Raw genomic sequence first — 20,597 nt, forward strand, 5'->3', positions numbered from 1 at the left:
TAACTCAAGACAATTTCAACAGAGAGGTTGTGTTGCAAAATCCACCATAAAAATTCCTTCCTTCCATATTACAACAGAAAAGCAGAGATTCAGCCTCCTGCTGATATAGACAAGCCTAGAATTTCTGCTCCATTTAAAGATTATTGATTACATTTCACAATAGAAGTATAAATACACTTTGGTTACTCTTTAATAATAGATTCTGCTCCAAGAGAACATGCCAGCTCATTTCTATTTTGGATTCCAGTGGCAAATTTGAGTATGCAGAATACTCTCTTACATACTGCTGAAGAAAAAGTAGGGCAGCAGAAGTCTCAGTTTCTTTCTTCCCGGAAGGCTGCCATGAGGTATTACTTGCACGTGAATTACCACAAGACACTAAAATAGTTGTGTAGCTTGAGCTACTTACAAGATTTAACTTCAGAAGTACTGCAAACAGTGCTATTAACCCTTACAAATAGATAAAACACTGCTATAAAAGTGCCACTGCACAACTGCTTTTTGCTAGAGGCTGGGTTCTCAACAGATGGTGGCTTTGCATCCCTCAAAGGAAGAATTTTGAAGAGCCCCTTTTTGACTTGCCTGTACTCCTTCACAAGGCAGCAACATTAGAAATAGGAAACAGAAATTTATTCCGCTCTTCTAGACTAAAAGGTACCAACCTATTAAATGCTGTTAAAAAGCAATAGCTATTTAATGCCCCTAGACCATATCCAGCTTTGAACAGACAAATATTTACAAGAAACAGATGACTACCAAGAGGAACTACTTGGGCACTTGACAATGAATAATGGTATCTGTCTAGTCCTCTGCATACCTACACATTTTAAAATCTAATTAGAGAGCTCTAGTTAAAAATAAACATCTTGAGCAGATGTACCACTCTAGAAAATGGTGTGAAATCCTCCTCCTGAATACTGTAGACAAAACAGCAAGAGATGACTAGTTCAGCCTTTGCTTAAACAAAAGTATTTTTTACAGTAAGAGCATTGCATTATTTTTACTGATTTACCTCCTCTTCATGGAGGGTAAGCAAATTCAGCATTAAGTCAACTAACATGGCAGCTCATCCTATAAAACTACTGTGCTTTCCCTGATAAGCTCTCAGTTTCCAGTATTCATCCTACATTTACAATTTAACGTGGTGTAGCGCTTCAATGGTAAAGCAACATGTCCAAAACAAAACTGTGTATCTAGAAATAAGGCAACTAATACATATTATGCAGTTATTTTAACTCTAGTCCTCATATTTCCAGTTCTACTTTGGGGTAGTAAGTAGATCAAATGCCTTCTACATTAAAAAAAAATAAATCTGTAAAAGATGATTTAACATTGAAACATTATTCTGACAAGCGATGAAAACCTCAGCTATCAATTTAGGATACATCTATTTTCTACTGAGACAGCTACACAACCTATCACCCAAACAAGAGTCAAGATGACAAAGAGCCAAACTCCACAGAGTGGGAAGAACAGACACACGCCTGTGCTGTAGACAGCACGCTCATGTAAGTGCAAATATAATATCAGAAGATTTCAGCAAGAATTTTAACCAGACCACTCATCTGCCTTGCCTAAAATGAGACCACCACACACTTTTAGACCTTCCTCAAAAAACAGTCTCTACCACAATTTTCAACAGGTAATGGGGATCAAGAAATTTATTGTGACGCACTACATAATGGGTTTCTATTTTGAATTTAATAATGAAGAGCAGCAGCAAAACCTTCCGCATAAGAAGCGGAAAGTCTTGGGGGAATTTAATGAAGCCTTTGGAAATCTTCCCTCTTCAAACTTGCTCAGAAGGTGTTTCAGCATGCAGATCTGCCTCTTCTCAGGTCTGTAAGGGCTTCCCTTCATTCAATATAGACACAAATAAACACCAAGACATGTAATAACAGTGTTTTGGCTGTGACTTTAGAAAGCACATTATATAAACTGGGGCAAACCTTTTACCACTGTTATGATACACTTCAAATACGTAAAGCCTTAAGGGGGACTTTACAACACGGATATCCAAGACGTTAGTACCAAGAGCTTTCCCTTGACATGCTACAACAGCACACACAGAATTTTTAGCCCAGGTCACAGGTAACAGTTTGTGGGCTGTCCTCTACTCAGGTCTCCAAAAGTTAGAAGTATCACAAAAGCGTAGACAAAAGAAAAAAAAGTACAAAGCAAGTCAATTTTTCCTCTGCTAAGGATATCACTGTGCTTTCAGTGGTGATTAAGAAAAAAAGTAACACTGAATATCACAGCGTTGCAAGTCAAGGCATAAAGGAAAAAGTGTTTATAAAGTATTTATGTTATTTACTGCTAAGATCATTCTTCAGACTGTCAGGGTTAGGGGTTTTTTTTGAGCAAGAGCTACCTTTTCAAAAACTGCCTTCTTTTAGATTCATCACATAACTATTTATTATTTATAGCGTGACAGTACTTAGATCTACATTGAGGTACTTTCACAATAGACTGAAAAGCACACAAAGGTAACACCTGCCCCAGTTATGACTGGGATGAGAATAACTTCTTAAGAGCACTTCAACTCACATTTCCAGTTAAGCAAGGTCCTCATTTGTAAATAATACTGTTAGGACAGTAAGTACCCCCATTTCCCATTTACAGGAATGGGAAAAGGACAGGAGAAAAAGCTGTCTTCAAGACTGCTTGTTACTTTAACAGGTTTATTATCAGAGACATCCCTTCTAGCAATAAGGGAGTAATTCACTCATATTAGAGACAATGCCAACACTACAATGAATACTGATGGTCAAGAGTTTTATACACTCTAACAGTTTCACAGAAAATATAAGGAGGAAGAGTAGAAAACACGAGATATTATGAACAGATAGCAACAGCTCTTGAACCAGGAAAACTAGCGTGCATGGTTTAATTATCAAAAACCTCCGTTTTATTTTATTTAAATAACCTGGCATCTGTTTACTAGCAAATGGCAGATCAACTCATGTCATAAGTAGGCCAAACAGATACTGGACAGCACCAAATTTCACACACAATTGAGCTTGAAAGGATTCAAACTGATGACCTAAAAAAATAAAAGCTCTGGCTAACATTACTGCAAGAAATCAAATCCAGTACATTTACAATCCAGCAAGTCATTTATGTAAGTGACAAGATAACTGAAAAGAGTTACCTATGAATGTCTGTTGTGCCTGTGAATTTCCCCCTACCCTTGGGGAACACGAGTGAGGGTAGTTAGATGCATTAGCACCCATTTTCTTCAGTCACTCAGGCATTCCGCCTGCTGGCTCTTCAATGTATAATCCCATAATCCTTTATAAATCTTCAATCCCAGGTCCAGCATTCTGTTCCTCCATTTCTAAAGAACAAAAACACCAGTAAGTTACTTTATTTTTTTTTAGTAGATATTATGTGATTTAGATGAAATAAACTCAGCCTCCAGCACACAGTATTTTCATAAATTAAAACCTCAAAAATATTTCCAAGATAGCTTTTTATTTGAAGGATTAAACCAAGATAAAAATACTACTTTTTTTTCTCACAAATAATTTGTAATTCACAAATCAGCATGACAAACTGCAATACAGAACAGGATGGCTATCAGAATTTAGCTAAAAAAATCTTCAAGTAAGAGTTGGTCTAGACTAGATACACTCCTTTTATTATACCAAAACTTTCCATAAACTGATGTGTTTACACATTGTTATGAAAATCCCAAATTGATTGAGAAAGCAGAATAAAACAATCCTGTTGGAGGTTACACCATCACCTGCTTTCAGCAGCATTTTGATATCATATAATTTACGTAGTTCTCATTCAGTCCTACTTTTCAAGTTTAGACTAGTACCTAGAAGTAGGTTTATAATAGTAAAAATAAGGCCTTTAAGCACTCATCTATTGTTTTGTTAGGCATTTAGCAAGTCAAACCCAAGGAAATTTGAACAAAAGTTCATTGCTGCACGTATAAAAAGCACATTCTAATGTATTCCTACATTGGCACTGTTAAAATATTAATACTGCAAAACGAAAGTTACCATAATGGAAAGCTGCCTACTGTCAACAGAACATGTGTGCCCCCATCCAAAACACAAACACACAGGCAAGAAAGAGTGATACAAAGATCAAGCCTATACTAAGAATTCCTTAGACTTCATTCAACATTATGAACATGTAGGCAAATTCTACTGTGTTGTCACTGGTGTACCTATATTTGCTATATGGTCCCAACATCATGTCCTTTCTGAGTACAGCTTTGGGTTGTTAAATCGGACAAGTAAATGCCATGCAAGTGATTCAAGGAAGAAGCAGCACCATTGCAGTCTCTTGTCCCTGCTTTAATAATATGTTTTTTTTCTGGCACAAGGAGTTCAGAAGGAGGACTTACTGTGACACTGGGAAGGTGAGATGCAATTCTAAGTGGAGAGGCACATCTGGCCTCTTCATCACAAAGGCAGTGTGCAAAGCAGATTCTGGGGTGCAGAAAATGAGAGCCAGGCCAGGAAGGAGAAGGCTGCAAACTGCTGAAGGCAGAGGTGTGAGGGGCAACAAATGCCCCCGGGTTTGAGGGCTGGATACATGAGGAGGAAGAGAAGTAGAGAAGAGTTTGGAAACCTGGCTTATAGACATGGGTACGCAACAAAACACAGGCAAAGGGCTAAAGCATTGTGGAAGCATGAAAGAGGGCATGACTTCCAACCACCTCAGAACAAGGTTGCTAAAATGCCTTTTGGCATTTGTGGTCTATGACATGAAATGTTTTCAAAAAGAAACCACACCACCTCGCACTAGACATGACGTACGGGCAGAATGGCTGCTGTAGAGAGCACACAGCCCAGGTGCAGCCTGCTGATCACTAGCTGAGTTCTGCCAAGGCAGGGGACACAACCCTAACCCCACAGCAGCCCGGCTGGTACTACACAAGCCAACTTGAGCTAATCTACAGGCCTCTCAAGCGAGGTGGCAACAACTCCTCAATCGCACATAACCCAATGCTTCCCTTGAACTTGTCTCTACACAGATTCAGCTCACTACACATCAGGCAACAGAAAAATAAAATACCTTCCTACATGAACAGTGAGCCTGCTCAGGATGAAGCCAGAACCAGAGCACATACAAAATGGGTAACATCACACCACCAAACACCAGTAAATCTTCTTGGCAAACACAAGCTGTTGGATCCATCCTGTCTTAGCCAATGCACGTAACTCATTTTCCTCCTTGTGCAGAAATAAGCTGGCTATTCTAAGACAAACAAATCCGTATGAATGCAAACCTCTTCTCCATACATGAAAAGCTCCACTGACTTAAGAAAAAACACTTAGTAAATAATTTCATTAAAACAGTGACACTCCAAGTGATTTGTGTACCCACACTTAAACATACCATCCATTTTCAGATGGAATTAGTTATATGCCATACAAGCTTTGTGGAGGTTAAGAGTCACCTTTCAGTTTGAATGCAAACTCTCTCACAAATAAAGGCTGCACAGCTATCCCAACAACTTCCCTTTTCTCAGCTAAATTAGGACTTGGTTCATATGGACAGAGTCCTGGAATAATGCCGTTGCTATTCCACTTTCCTCTTCTGCGCTCAGCTATGGTGTGATAACTATTAGATGTCTGCTAATACTCTTCAGTTCTTCCTGACATGGGGAAGAGTCCAGGAGCTAAGTAAGAGAGGAAGAAAAAAAACAAAGCTTGCTTGCTCATGCCTGTGCTGGTTGGCTTCTTGAGAGAACTTTGCATCTTGAACTCAAACATGTTGTAGTTCCTAACGAAGTATATTGTGTCCCATAGGCCAAAACTGATCATAGCTTTAATCCCATTACTGTCCTTAGCCTTATGTATCAACTGAAAGTAAATCTTTGTATTTTTTTTTATTACATCAATACATTTTACAAGATGTTATGGTATAACCCATGTTGTATTTCCCAAACAATTCAAGCTGGCAGCAGTGATGAACTCCGTCCTGGAGGAAGCCCTGCCTGTGTTTGTTCTGGCCCAAATATTTGGTGAACCAGGTAAACTGACCCATGGTAAAACCAACCCAGACAAAAAGTTTGAACAGCATCAGTTACCCAATTGATCTGTTATGGCATCACATGAATATTCATGCCAGCACAGGTAGAAAAAACAGGACCACAGGAAGAAGCTACTAGAGCCAGGATTGCATCTTTTGACCGCAAGACTTGCTTAAATCATTCATGGATTTAGGTGCTTTTTTTTCTTTTTGCTTGGTTTGTTTTGCTAATGTCTGTTTCAGCCTCTACACTAAACCTAGTTTACCATCACAGAAGACAGTCTTGCACATAACCTGCTGCATCTAGTAAAATGTAAAATAGATCTCAGTTACCATATAAAATGCCAACTCAAAAATGCTGTTTCCCACGGTGAAAGACAGCTGTAGAAGAAGATGAATGTAAAAATGAGGAAACAACCCCAAACCATAAATAATTTGATTTTTAGCTGCCAAAGGAAACTAAGATTTCACCTTTCCTTGCAGAAGTTATCCTGCATACCAAAAGCTCCCCTGTTTTGGCTTAGCCAAAGAATTTTTTTCATCTAATTTTAGCCTCAGAATACAGTCATGGAATTTTTTTTGTTTGTTTTAAAAAGTACCATCAGGTGAATTTATTCTTGCCTTTGTGTTAAGGGTTTCTATGCATCCACATAAGCATTTTTCCTTGTCAAAAGGAAACTAAATTCAACATCTGCTGACCTACTGAAACAGGATCTCTTGTTGAGAGCAGCAACACACACAGATGTGCATTATGTATGTATACATGTACACCAAAAAAAAGTTAAACTATGTCAAAGCTTGTTTAAAAAAAGCCTGCACTGCAGAAATAGTATATGAAGCATATTATATGAAAACAGGAAGCCTTAGAAGCTAAAGTTACCATCCCAAATGCTACAAAAAGCACAGAAGTTACTTACATATTATACTGATGCTTAGAGCAGAATAGAGTTTAAAATAAATACAAATCTAGTTTAAAAGTTTCAGTACCTGAAGTAAGTTCCTCAGTCTTTTCAATACTTGTCACACTGAACCTAAAATCCTAAGAATCTAAGAGGACTTGCATCTGAGGTGTCTGGGCTGACAGCCAGGAACTCTTAGATTGGGAATTTTGATTTAACGAAAAGTCTGTGTACGGAATGGACTTTGGGTTACAGTGATGCTTTGTTTATAGTCATTGCTCAATACAAAGGTTTCATAAAATTTTCTGTACTCCACTGCTATTCAATTCATATGAAGGGCAAGGTGGGGAGTGTTTCCACGTATTTTACAATCAAAGAACATTTGACTTTTTCCCCTCTAAAATTTTAAGAGCTTTTTGTATTTCTTCTGGAGTTGTTGCCATAAGATTATAAAATAGCATAATACTAAGACCAAAGTAGAAAATCGTATCAAGTACATGCATACTTGTATTGACATAATTTTTCAGGTTTTACATTTTACTTCACACATTTTAAATTTACTGCAAGTAAATTACAATACAAGTATCACAAGCGTACCTTATTGATATTTGCTTACAGTCTTATCTAGACCAAAAATGCTATGCATTTTGCCCCATCAGTTCCTTTCAAGTAACAAGGAAGTGGAACTGTAATGCAAGATGAGATGACAACATCCAGCAGTAAATTGGTACATTTGGGTAAGAAAAAATAACAAAAAAAATCAACTTTAGAAGTGATAACCCCAGTAAGGAAATACTTCAACTGAATTTTAGCAAGGACAAACCTCTTTTCATAGTGATTAGGTAGATAAATAAAAAAGAAAGAACTTGTAAGAACAGATCCCTGTCATTGTCGCCATGGTACATCCCACCAGCTTGCCTTACCCTGACCCTGCCTCCCATCTGATGCCCAACAGAGGGCCCTGAGCCATCACAAAAGAATTCAGGAACAATCCCATGTTCAGCAGAACAGTTCTACAGCTCCCATCCACTGGGAAGTCTCCAAAGCCAGCCCGGGCCATGCTGGCTGTTATGTAGCAGCGCTACTGGAATTACCAGCCTGCAACATCTGAAGGGACCAACGCTTAAAAAATGAAGAGAAAGTTGCTTGTGGCTGGACTTCCAACTATTTGTTCAGATGTGCATTTATTATCCATCTCATTTTCCTATTATCCTACCAGAGGGGGGCTCTCCAAGGAAGAGGAGCTGACAGTAACTGAGCATTACCTGTCCTGACCCTCCTCTTATTCCACGGACAAGGCATTCAAGAGAGGTACTGGCATGCTCACAGATTTCTCTAAGGCTAGTGGTCTCCAATCTCAAGAGCATATATGCTAAAAGACTGAATACATATGGGACAGTGTATCTCGAAGAAATCATGCCATCGGTAAGTAATTGTCTGTTCAAAGGAAACAACTGACATTTTGAAGGACTAGCTGACTATATAGCCTGACACAGGCAAATCCACGCAAAGCCCATTTTGCCTTTTCTTTTTATTTAAAAAAAAATCCAGTCATGCAATCGACCTTTATCATTATTCAAAATTATCTGGATGATACAATAGTAAGATGTAGCTGATACAGCTGAAAGGTTCTGGTTTGCATTAGTACTGTACAAAAACGAGGAACAGATAATGTTCTTCATGATTTGGGTTTACAAATCCGTGTTATTTCATGATTTACTACACTGGAAAGAAAGAAAATCCAATAAGCAAAATGCTAAAACTTAAGCCACATCAGCAGTTAAGGGGACAAGAGGGCAAGAAAAAGCAGATATAACTAGATTACAAAAGTGACGGCATTGCTTAGTGCTTTGCTGAGAATCATGTGTTCCAGCTATCACAAAGAACCCTTTCTTAAAGTTAAGCACGAATTTTAAAGCACTTTCTTTTTTCATGAAGTAGTACACTTCTCCATTAAGAAGTTCTTTTAAAATAGAGGCAGCAAAAACCCCACAGTAATCCTGGCTTTTTATTTCTAGATTTGTTTCACAGGACAGAGTTTTAGGAAGAAAAAAACAAAATAAATAACCTGTACTAATTTTCAACATGTCCTCTGAGGAATCAGAGTGTAAGTTAAAAGCACTATATTCAAATAGAGTATAAAGGTATGTACACTTCAGAAAGTGAAAATATTGAGAAGCATTCTGGCATTTGAAAAGACACGGAATGTATAGGAAAAACCCTTCTTTTTAATGCTGTATTTGCAAATAGCCTTCAAAGCAGGGTATTTCAAGATCAGCAAAGCAATTCAGTATGATGTGAACGTGTCACATCCTAGAAGCAATGAAGTAATGTCATCAACAGGGAGTGACAGGTCAAATCACTAATCAAACTGTGGACACATGGGACATAAATTTATATTCCCCTACATATAAAAAAAATTCTAGCATCTAAAAAAACCAAACACACAAAGCACATGCAGACTAACTGAATTACAGCAGTGCAATTCTGCACAAATAGGAAGTTCCTCGGAAGCAACTTAGATGTTTTCACATAATGGCAAATGAATCTTGATCTCTATATGTCACTGATCCTTCCAGCTGGTTGCAGGCATCCACTAATTTACCAAAAGTCTACTCTGACTGATGATACTCACATGAAAGACTTGACTAATGTTCTTGAGGTTGAATTCAAAAACACTTCTGTTAGCCAAATCAGCAAGAACTCACTTATTGCCCTCCAGGACTCTCTTGAAGTGAAATGACATCACATATTCTTCAATGACTTTCCATTTTTTAGAAGTTCACTTGAAAGGAACATTATCTGATTCAGACACAAGAAGTTATTAAATCTACCTTGTAAGAAAATCAGACAAATCCTATCTACCAAATCTTTATCAATATCACTGAACAGAGTAATTAGGAAGTAATATATCCATTTACATGGAAAATTGGGATAATTCATCTTAGGCAATCTAGAATAATTACAAGATAGTCTGACACACTGTGATACATTTTGAAGAGTATGCAGTTTTTTCAAAAGGCCTCTTCTGAGCAAACAAAAACATGCTTTTATTTTCTAAAAAAGGCAAATCCTTTTTGGTATCATAAATATGTGAACACATCAGTTGTTTCAGATAAAGGAACCTCCAAATTACGTTAAAAGTATCTCCAAAAAAGGATCAGAACTTTCAACTAGATGAATTTCAGCTAAATTCAGCTTCAGATCCTAAGATCCAACACCAGACTGGGAAAAGCACCCTTCTCCTCCTCCCTCTTTCTCCAGATACTCTCCGTCCTTTACTGCAGCAGTATCCTCAGTCATCTTCTTCTTTCTTCCTCCATGGAAAAGGAAGGAGTGGAAACAAAAGTCAGAATTCTCCATGTGAAGCTGTTCCAGTGTATTTCATTGGCTTTCTATTCAAGGACCCCTTATCTGTCAACAGGATTGTTACTTTCTGTGAAGCAGAGCACACAGTCCTTCCTCTCTGCAGTTTTCACAATTCACATTTTCATTCTGTTTTCTTTGAGAGCGCCCCCCCAAAAACCCCTGTTTCATTGAGAAAAGGAATTCCTCTTGTTGCTCGAGTTGTGACCCAACCACAACACAAGATGCTGTTTCAATTAGCAAGTCTACTAAGACAAGGAAATCTTGGCTCAAACCCCAACCATATGGAAGATTCGTCTCCAAATTTTAATGCTGCTGCCTTCTCACATCAAGTACCACCTCAGTGGGGTATACCCTACAGTCTCCCTGTACTGCAGACATTTTTCCTTCTCTCCAGGCTCAACTATTTTGCAGAAAGCTATTTACTCTGAATGAGGATCTGGAAGCTTCCTGTACACAATAATGCTTCTACATTCACTGAACAGTTACATTCACTGCACTTCCTCTCAGAACATGTTTTCTCTAAGAGTGTATTAAAGTTACTAATAAGGCAATCTCAGAGACTATGCTCTGTACCTACACTAAGTAAGCAGCACTCATCCTCTTTCATGACTTGCTATTTTCAATTCATCTTCAAAAAAGCATCCTTTTGATCACACAGTTTCAGTTCTCTTATTAACTTTCACAGCTTTAAGAGGAACAGCAGTAGTCTCTGTTAAAGACACTGCTTGGTATTTACCCAACAATAGCTCCAGCATCCCAACGTCAAAGCAGACTAGAAATCTGGGCCCCACATACTGATCAGCCTTCCCATATGGGTGAACTCTGTTCATGAATCAGTTTACTGACTACTTCTGTCATCTTACTCTAGCTGCAATCAACTCCTCATCCTGCCAGCCAGTCGTTTTATCAGTAACAACGTCATCTTGTGGTATTTCTGCTGCTTGGAACCATTACCGACAACATTCCTCATTACCTCAGTGTTTCTGCACAATCCTGTTCCTTTCTGCACAAGCTTCTGAGATGCCTGGTGACAGAACAACACACATCTCATCTACTTCCACTGAAAATCTCTGCCTGTGGCTAAAAAAAAAGCTATTACCAATATTGCCATATATTCAAAACAAATTTCCCTACATCCCCCTCCTTCATATACTTCCATTATTTTTGTTCTGTACACCACCCACTCCACAGATCCTGTTGTCATCACACAACAGCACATTTCACCCATGCAGCCTTTTCTCTTCAATGTAACAGAAGTTTGAAGTACCAGTTGCTAGGATCGTCTCTTGCATATTTAAGACTAATGGATTCAGTTATTTACAGTAGAAAAACTGGAAGGTGGAACATGGAAAGGTACGATAAAGAACTCAAAGTAATCTAGTCCACTCCATGAGACATATCAGCAATTTGATTTTCCTTTTACAAGAAAGCATTAAGTCATAAAACTGACAATTCAGCTACAGTTTAAATAGAGTTTCTACAATAATAGTCACAAGCAACAACAAGTCTTGGATACAACCAAAACACAGCTCCAATCCGGATTCAAAATATATTATTTGGTGTATGCAAAACCAAGTTGTTTCACTGACACTGTGGTTCCACGCACATTTCTTCAGCAGCAGTGCTCACCTCAGCTACTATCACCACCTTCCCAAAGCCCCACCATCATGTCAACAACCAAATCACGGTATTCTCTTCTGCAGGATTTTTCTCTCCAATGTAATTAGCTCCCTGTACCAGTTTACCAAATGACCCAAGGAGAGGAAGGAACAGCAAGAAAAGGCTGCTTGCTACCCACAGTCAAACACAGCATGCAGTTTGACTAACAATCAGTTGGCAGAGCCTTCAAAAAAATAAACATTCCCAGTCCCATGCATTCATTCCTACAGCAGAGCTGTCCCCTTTCATTCTAGCAGACATTTGAGAAGCCACATAGTCCCATCAAGGAGCTGACTGGACAGTGTTTTTCAGCTGATCCTCTTCCATGGCTGCAGCAGCCTCAGCCCTTAAGTACAGCATTGCCTCTTATCTTCATTCAGTCAACTACCACTTTCAGTGTAAATACCTTAATGTAAGAGGGCAGCTGTAAGACCACTCCTGCAATATGCTATTTCTCCTACCTAGCTTTTAAAAATTAACAGCAGGATAAAGATTACCTTCAAATTGTTGGCAAAGCAAGGGCAGTCCCAGCAGAAACAAGATAATTTCCACAGCAAAGGATTCACCACAGCAGCGCTCACCGTATCCAACTAGCCGAACAGAATCACAGGATGATATGGGGTTGGAAGGGACCTCTGGAGATCATCTAGTCCAACCCCTCTGCCAAAGCAGGTCTGCCTAGATCAGGTTGGACAGGAATGTGTCCAGGCGGGTTTTGAAGGCTTCCAGAGAAGGAGACTCCACCACCTCTCTGGGCAGCCTGTTCCAGGGCTCTGCCACCAAAGTAAAAAAGTTCCCCCTCATGCTTAGATGGAACTTCTTATGTTCAAGTTCGTGCCCATTTCCTCTTGTCCTGGCACTGGGCACCACTGAAAACAGACTGGCCCCATCCTCTTGACACTCACCCTTTAAGTATTCCTAAGCACTGATAAGATCCCCCCTCACTCTTCTCCAGACTAAAAAAGTCTCCCACCCCTTCCTTGGCCTGTACTTGTGCTCTCTCTCTGTGCAGTGCGTTCCTCCCTTCAACTAGGCCTTGCTTAACAACCCTTCAGATAGCAGCCATTACTACTAAAGAGGGCCATGGGGGTTGTTGGGTTTTTTGAAGGCTTGGAAGATTTTAAGTTTGCAGTGACAAAATACATGCCTCTAGGTATTAGTCACACGGGAAAAAAAAATACAAAGCAAGTTTGTGTGTATTTTACTATTTTCCCCTCAATCCATCAAATCCCTGCACCAATGGGGAGAACCTCACTGTGTACGCAGGACCCCCTGCCTCTCCGCTCTCCACAGGTACATCAGCCCAATCTGACACTAACCACTGAATTTCAAACTAAAGAGAGCTATCCCTTCCCCTCACCCTGCTGCTCCAGCCAGGGGGTCTTCCTGCTTCCCCTCACACGACATACAGATTACATGATCAAGTCATAAGAACAAGTCATTTCAGATGACTGACAGGTAACAGACAGGAAAGAGGCAATTCTGGCAGGTTACTCTGACTGCCAGGTACAACTGGAACAGGAACGCACAGCCGTCAATATGGAAGAGAGCAAGCTATTGCTATTAAACTGCCTCATGACCCCACAAAGCTATACCCTTGCAGTCATCCTTTTCTGTCTCTCTGAGCTCGGGCCCAGCCCCAACAAGCCACTCTCGCCTGCCCCGGGCACACGGGCAGAATCCTTCACAGCTGACGTCCCACTTTCAGCATCGACACTCCACCGTCTCCCCTCATCTCCAAACACTACCCACAGTCTCTCCCAGGCTTACTCTGCTCAGCGAAGCAGGCAGCAATACAAAAGCCAAACTGGAAAATTCATCGTGCACGGTATTTATACAACAATTGACTCATTCGAGAGCTTGTAAACTGGTTATGGTCTGCTGCCACCCTGAGCAAGTCTGAAATTCCTGGTCAAACCCACAGGCTCTTTTCCTTTTACTTAGACACTTTTAACATACAAAAACACAACTAGAATGGTGATCTGACACCTGTTTGTATAAATCAGTTATCACTGTTTATATTAAGATTTTAACATTATGTAAAGTTTTGCACATTTAAAAGACTTCTTTTGATGGGCTTTTCTCTATGGTCAATTTAACTTCATTAGCTTCAGTGGAAAATTTAAGAGCCACACTGACTTTAACAAGTAACATCTGATATCAAGAAATCTTTCTATGCCATACCCTTCAAAGATCTCAGCCATTTTGAAGATGGATATTTTAATACATGCACACGAGAGCATGTACAGCAGCAAAACACACTGGTACCACAATGCTGCTCCTCACAAGCAAACTTCAGATACTTCCACAAACTATGAGAACCTTCAAAAGGGACACCAGTAACTTCAACTTGAGTAGTTACCTTCAGTAATACCTACCATTTAGATTCCATGCAAGTAGTGAGAAGTAAATGCTCACAAAATTTGATGTGTGTCCTCCCCAAAAATACAGAAATCCAGTTTAAAATGAAACAGAAAATATACTTTCTCAATGATAAAAGCAATTAAGGAAGGAAACCACTCTAGTAGTTAGTCTACAATTAAGCTGGAGTTTTGTTTACATTTTCCTCTTGGCAAGAAGAGGAAGTTATGTCTTCCAGATTTCCTGCAACAAGCTCTCTCCGCATTTCTAAAGCATTCCTTTTTGTCCTGTAACATGAAAACTCAAGTTTTGCAGAACAGTCAAAGCAGCACTGCATATATTGACATAACATGTTTTTCCTAAAAAGGGATGCACCAATCCTTCATGCATTTAATTGAATTAATTCTGTAATATGTACGTATACCTCATGTACACAGATTTTTTAAGATTGCATAGTTACAAGAGCCTGTGTGGTGGTTTTTTGTTTAACTGTTTGCTAAAGCAAATCTGCCCTTTGAGCAGACTGCTGATGTGCCTTAACTCTTCCCTCTCCCTCCACAAGATCTGAAGCTTTTCAGCTGCCCCAGAACATCTGAAAAAATAGATTTTTCAAAGAAGTCAAAGAAAAGAAGGAAAGTCTGTTGGACTGTACTAGAGGAGATACTCTGTTAAAGCAACCCATTGCTCTCAATCTCATTTTAGACCAAATTTTGTTATCTCTTATCCATAACTGTCCTTCATGCTGCTACTCTTTCACACTCAAAGCAAGTGCAAAAGGCAGAAAGGGAAGCCTTTGCCAGTGTGTGCTATACTTCTCAAATAATGGAAGAATCAAAGGAGGTTTGGTAATTTTATCAATACATCGAAAAAAAAGTCTGTTGCTTTTTTTTTTTTGGTGGCAATCTCACTTCCCTCTCTACCCAGATGATCATTTCCTCTCCACTCTCTCCTTGCACATTCATGTTCAATGAATAAGAACAGTTTTCAACTGGATCAGTCTTCAGATTAACAAAAATAGAAGGTTTATTTTAACTTAAAGGAAGCAAGTTAATCTTGTATATGTGCAAAAAAAAAAAAAAAGGCATGATCTATTTTCTTCCAAATTTAAAACAAGGTGAAACTCAGAGTCACAAGATGTTTAAATAAGCATTCTCTTTAGTGCTGAAGATAGCTAGTGCTTAATAAAATTCAGCCTTGATGCAAGTAATGCCCATTCATAAAATGTGACATTTTAAAATCTAATTCTCCAGAAAAATAAGTTGGTAGCTAAAAAACAGAATGAAGGGAGATGGGAAGGAGAAGAAATGGAAGAAGTTCCCTAAGATGGTAGTGGGGAAATATCTAGATACGCACAAGTCTGTTAATCCAAACTGGCAAATTTTGAGCCAATAATCAAGTGAGGAACTACACGGTAACAAGATTAGTTTTTAGTTTCTCTGCTGAGAACATATAATGTCTTGGGAAACATACAGTAAGATAAAACAAATTTTATTTTCCTTGAAATGGAAAAGCCCTGAGTAGTGTGGCCAGATCTTTTGGAAAGTTTCCTTTAGGATCGTGCTTCTGAATGAAATAATTTTCAGAAGCCTTGCAATTTAATCCTGAAAATCAACTTCAAATATAAAAATCCAGGTTACAGCATCAAAGTTCTTGGTTAAATGCAGTTAAAAGACAAGCAGCTTTGATTCAGTGCAGAAATACATAAAGGAGTCACTCTACCACGGGTTACCAAGTCTCCAGATTTGTGTCTAGACTACAAAGCACTATTAGAGAGGGGATAATCTTATACTGTATGACAGCCTTACTACACTGGAAGGATATTTTGGCATTTCAAGTCTAAATGCACATTTCCAGGAGTGTTTAATAAAGGACTAAACCTTGCAGAAATTCTAATGACCAAGTAAGAAGCAGGAGCTACTTTTTTGATCCAAATCATGTATCTTTTTGTAAAAAAAATAAAATAATAAAAAAATATGTATTTATCTTTGGCTATACAAAAAAACAACCTAAAAACCCAGCCAAGTTGGGATCTGAGAATCTGAAGCAGTAAACACACATTCTTATCCAAAATCCTAAAATCACTTAGGAAAATAAAGCACAGAGGAGATGGAAATACCTGGTACATCAGTAGGGTAAGGAGACTCACAGTGACACTGACCAGCAGCTCCTCACTCTGTTATATATATTCCTTTGTGAAAATATACATATATATCTATAAGTTCTCCAGTAACAACCGCTGCTCCTCAGCAACTGAAGAGTACTGACACAGCTTAGATCGTTCTTTGTTCAGTATCAAGGCCATCACTGCACCAAATGATGCAAAACTTCCTGTCTCAAGTGTGCATCTGGTCAACTCAGCATTTTATACCATACTAGTGTCTGAAGTAAAATAAACAACCCATTTCTAAGACTTCCTAGAAGTACCTCATTCCAGACTGACAAAGGTATCTTAAACTCAAAATGCCAGTATAAGCAATTTGATTGTGTTTCAGTGAGCAGCGGTCACTGCTAGAACTTTAAAGAAATCCGTTAACCTCTTACCATTACCTTCTCTGCCTACATTCTAGGGATTTTACTCACTTCTTGAGACATTTGAAACTGAGATATCCTACATCTTGACTCATCCTGTAATGGCATCAACCTTTAATATATTCCCATATTTGATTAGTCTGTGATTTATTTTTTTAAAAATGTATAATACAAAATTCCACTACGTATACAACTACACTGTTCCCTTCTGCAAGGTGAAATCTGGTCATTCAGTTAAACATCACAAGCAGCTTCAGAGGTAGCTAATAATCTATGTATTTTAAGAAACAGACTTCTGGGTCTATGGAGAAAACCTCTAAATGTCTCCACTTGTACAACCTCATATTTACATGGATGAGCACTATCATTATCACAGCAGCAGAAAGGCTTCAAATAGGACTTGCATCTTCCTAGACGAAGTCAAACATCACCAAATTCACAGTAAATCCAGTTCCTCAGTTCCAATAGTCAAGGAACAACTTCCTCCCCTTTACATTGAGTCATCATGAGAACAAAGCTAAAGCAGGAGAAGAACAGAAAAGCTCAAAGAATTTAGCAAGCTCAAGGCCAGAAAAATATTGTCTTATTGCATTCTGATTGGATTTGTTATTTCAGAAGGCTTTTTAGTCAGCTCTCAAGCAACACTTCCAATATTCTCTGAGGGTGGTAGAGCACTGGAACAGGTTGCCCAGAGAGGTGGTGGAGTCTCCTCTCTGGAGACATTCGAAACCCACCTGGACACATTCCTGTCCAACCTGATCTAGGTGGACCTGCTCTGGCAGGGGGGTTGGACTAGCCGATCTCCAGAGGTCCCTTCCAACCCAATATCATTCTATGACTGGGGTCAGGAGAAACAGTAAAAACAAAGCCAAAAAAACCCTTTTGTCACTCATACTGATTATTTTTTAAAGCAAATAGAATGACCTACCTATCAGAGGTGTTTTACATATTTCATTGCAGTACAGACACCTGGGGTAGCAGATGATGATAAGCAAAGCAGCGTTCCAATTTCTCACTAATGCAATCTGATCTATCTGGTCACTCAAAAACCCCCTAATTTGCATATAAATAGGTGTAATTTTACTAAGGTCTGATGCTTTCACAAGACTTTTGTATTCTTGCTCTCTGTATCCCAAACTTTGACTCTCAGTGCCAGACTATAAGAAAGAACAGTCTTTGACCCAAACTAAAGTCTAAAACACACACAAATACATTTTGCAGCTCTACTGATCACACAGAGCTTCTGCAAGTCACAAAACAACATGCCCAACTAAAAGACCAAACAGCAGTCACTTATTACATTGCTGTTTCAACCAACTCCTTTGAGTTTAGCAGTTGTTAGCATCATTAGAAGTGTGAAATGGCTTGACAATTATCCTGAAAGAGTTTTAACAGATCTTGGACAAGGCTTCCAAATTAGAGAGGAATCTTGGATACCATTAACTAGCTTGATCTCGCTCTAAAGCAGTTCCCACTAGATAACACTGAAGATTTGAAGTGATGAAGAATGTCAGGAAGCAGAGATTAATATTAAATGCTGCACGTTAACATACTGAAATAATTCTATATCAAAGAGAACAGAATAGTAATAAAAAGGCTCTTTAAGAAGATGGGGAATGGCAGTAACAGCAGCACTATAAAGAGATTCTTTAAGAGATATTTTAAGAAATTAAATTCTATCCTTTACAATTTGCTATAGTGGACTGGAAACAAGATATGATAGGCAAGAAGGAAAAAAGCAGAGGGACAGGAAAAAAAATTCCAGTCTTTTGAATACAGGAAGAACTGAGCATACAATGAAGTTTGAGTGTTATACAAAACATAACAGTATGACCACTGAATTCAGTCAAGATTTGAGGACAAAGATCAAGTAGAATTTACAAAATTATAGACATTTATACAAATAACAGGTACTGTTAGAATGTCAAGCTGGAAAAATAAAACAAGACTTCCAGAAGATGCTTCTGGAACTTAGAAACTGATTTAGGAAGATGTTACCTTCAAATGTTACACGCCCACACCTTACTGAAAGTTTATTCTTCTTAATCAGTTTTGTCCGCTGTAAATTATTCTGTATGATTTATCATGCTGGTATAACATCGTAATTACCATTTTTCATTTAGAGAAATAGTTTAAACATATTGATGACAGAAAAATCCCCAACATGCTGGACATGTGTCTGCAAGCCCACCAGTTGTTAAAGGACACATTCAGCAGGGTTGGATGTAACCTTGCACAACACTTACACCCAATGGAGCAATCAAATCAGATCTAAATTTAACTAAGTATATAGTTATGTATGTACTTCAACACACTTTAGGCAACACAGTGCCACCCCCATATCCCCTTTACCTACCTGACCCTGCCTGTATGCTGTGCCAGCAAACAAACTTTCCATAGCAATGTGATGACCCAGATCAGGGACCTGATCTGAAGTTATTTTGTGTCTTGGTGGTTTATTTTTCAGATAGATTAGTCTCCTGCAATGCTTCAAAACGAAGTTGTGTAAACAGCTCTACCAACACAGCTGAGGGGACTGTGCAAGAAGCAGGAAAAAGCAGCTTTTGCTACTGAGCATCTACCAAGAACCTCAAGGCCATCATTACACAGCCAGAGAGCTACCTGCCATAGTCCCAATGGCTTCAGATTCCCTTTAGTTTCAGGTAACCCTCTGCCATGATCCAATTGCTTTGCTTGAACATTGGAAACTAAACTACCACAGACACACATGATGGTGACAGCAAAGTGTTAAAACTTTGCAGAACTTCAGATAGAAAGGCGTGAATAAGTGTTCATCATTGATACTCAACTTCTTCCTATCCATTTTTCCTCTTGCCCATTTCCACTCTCCCCAGCCCACAATTTTCACTGTTTCTACATGAAATACACAAGGATTTCAGGTCTCCTAGCATCTGTTTATTATATGGAATGCATCACTACAATCAGCATTCTTCTTGGAAGACACGCAGGACAGACTGGGTAAGCATAAAATGCGAGACTAGCATCAAACTTCACATCTGCAGTCCCTTCTTGCTATAGTTCAGGCATTCCGGAAAGCCAATATATGAAAGAACATGGTAAAAATCCACATCAGCTTCTGCCCAAAGATCTGAAGATACATTGACAAGCCTTATTCTTGAAAGCACCTGGGTAATTAAACAGATCAATAACCACACAACTCACTTGGAAGTTCATCTAACACATCTAAACTAGGATTTCCAGTCTCCACTGCATGCACAATAAAGTTTGTGCATCAGTTTTCCAGACTTGTGTGGAAAAAACTGGTGTAAGTTACTGATGTGGTAACAGAAATCAAAAGTAATGTAAATGTGTTCAGAAAAAAACCCCCAAAATAAAAAAGAAAACTTAGAGTCAAGATGGAAACTAGCAGTTTTATACCAGGACTTGCCACAAGAGCAGTCAGATTTTTATTAGTATTACTAAGAACATGTTTATTTCTTCTTAAAGGCAATCTTACCTTGTACCCATAGAACTTTTGTTTGATTAATTCAAACTACACGCAGTCCATGCAAGATGTCTGTAGGATGTTTGGATTCATCTTTTTGTCTCTGAATGGCAGTCAGCTACAGCCACCTTGGTCGTCACTGAGTAGCCAAGACATCAGAATACACTCCTCTTTTCTTCCACGTGGCCTCATATTATCAAGACCAAGCTAGCATCAGGGTGGCAGAAGGGACAGGGCTACTGTCACACCTCCTCCTATGGCCACATGCAGGACCACAAGATACCTCAACACCAACACAGCCCACAAAAGAGGACAGA

The 20,597-nt window shown here is 38.9% G+C and overlaps 1 protein-coding gene across 2 annotated transcripts in view; it reads right to left on the reverse strand.

Annotated features, from left to right (window-relative positions):
- Nucleotides 1–3,339, reverse strand: part of BTBD7 (BTB (POZ) domain containing 7) — a 34,752-nt gene extending 31,413 nt beyond the window's left edge. Inside the window, exon 1 of one of the 2 annotated variants that reach the window (XM_014957665.1) lies at nt 3,152–3,339. In XM_014957665.1, coding sequence (XP_014813151.1) covers nt 3,152–3,233 — 82 coding nt within the window. In that variant the 5' untranslated portion in view covers nt 3,234–3,339. The remainder of the gene's footprint in view (nt 1–3,151) is intronic. The other variant, XM_014957667.1, reaches the window with a different exon arrangement.
- Between the last annotated feature and the right edge of the window lie 17,258 nt (nt 3,340–20,597).

This window comes from Calidris pugnax, unplaced genomic scaffold (assembly GCF_001431845.1).
Source record: "Calidris pugnax isolate Ruff unplaced genomic scaffold, ASM143184v1 scaffold211, whole genome shotgun sequence".
NCBI lineage: Eukaryota > Metazoa > Chordata > Aves > Charadriiformes > Scolopacidae > Calidris > Calidris pugnax.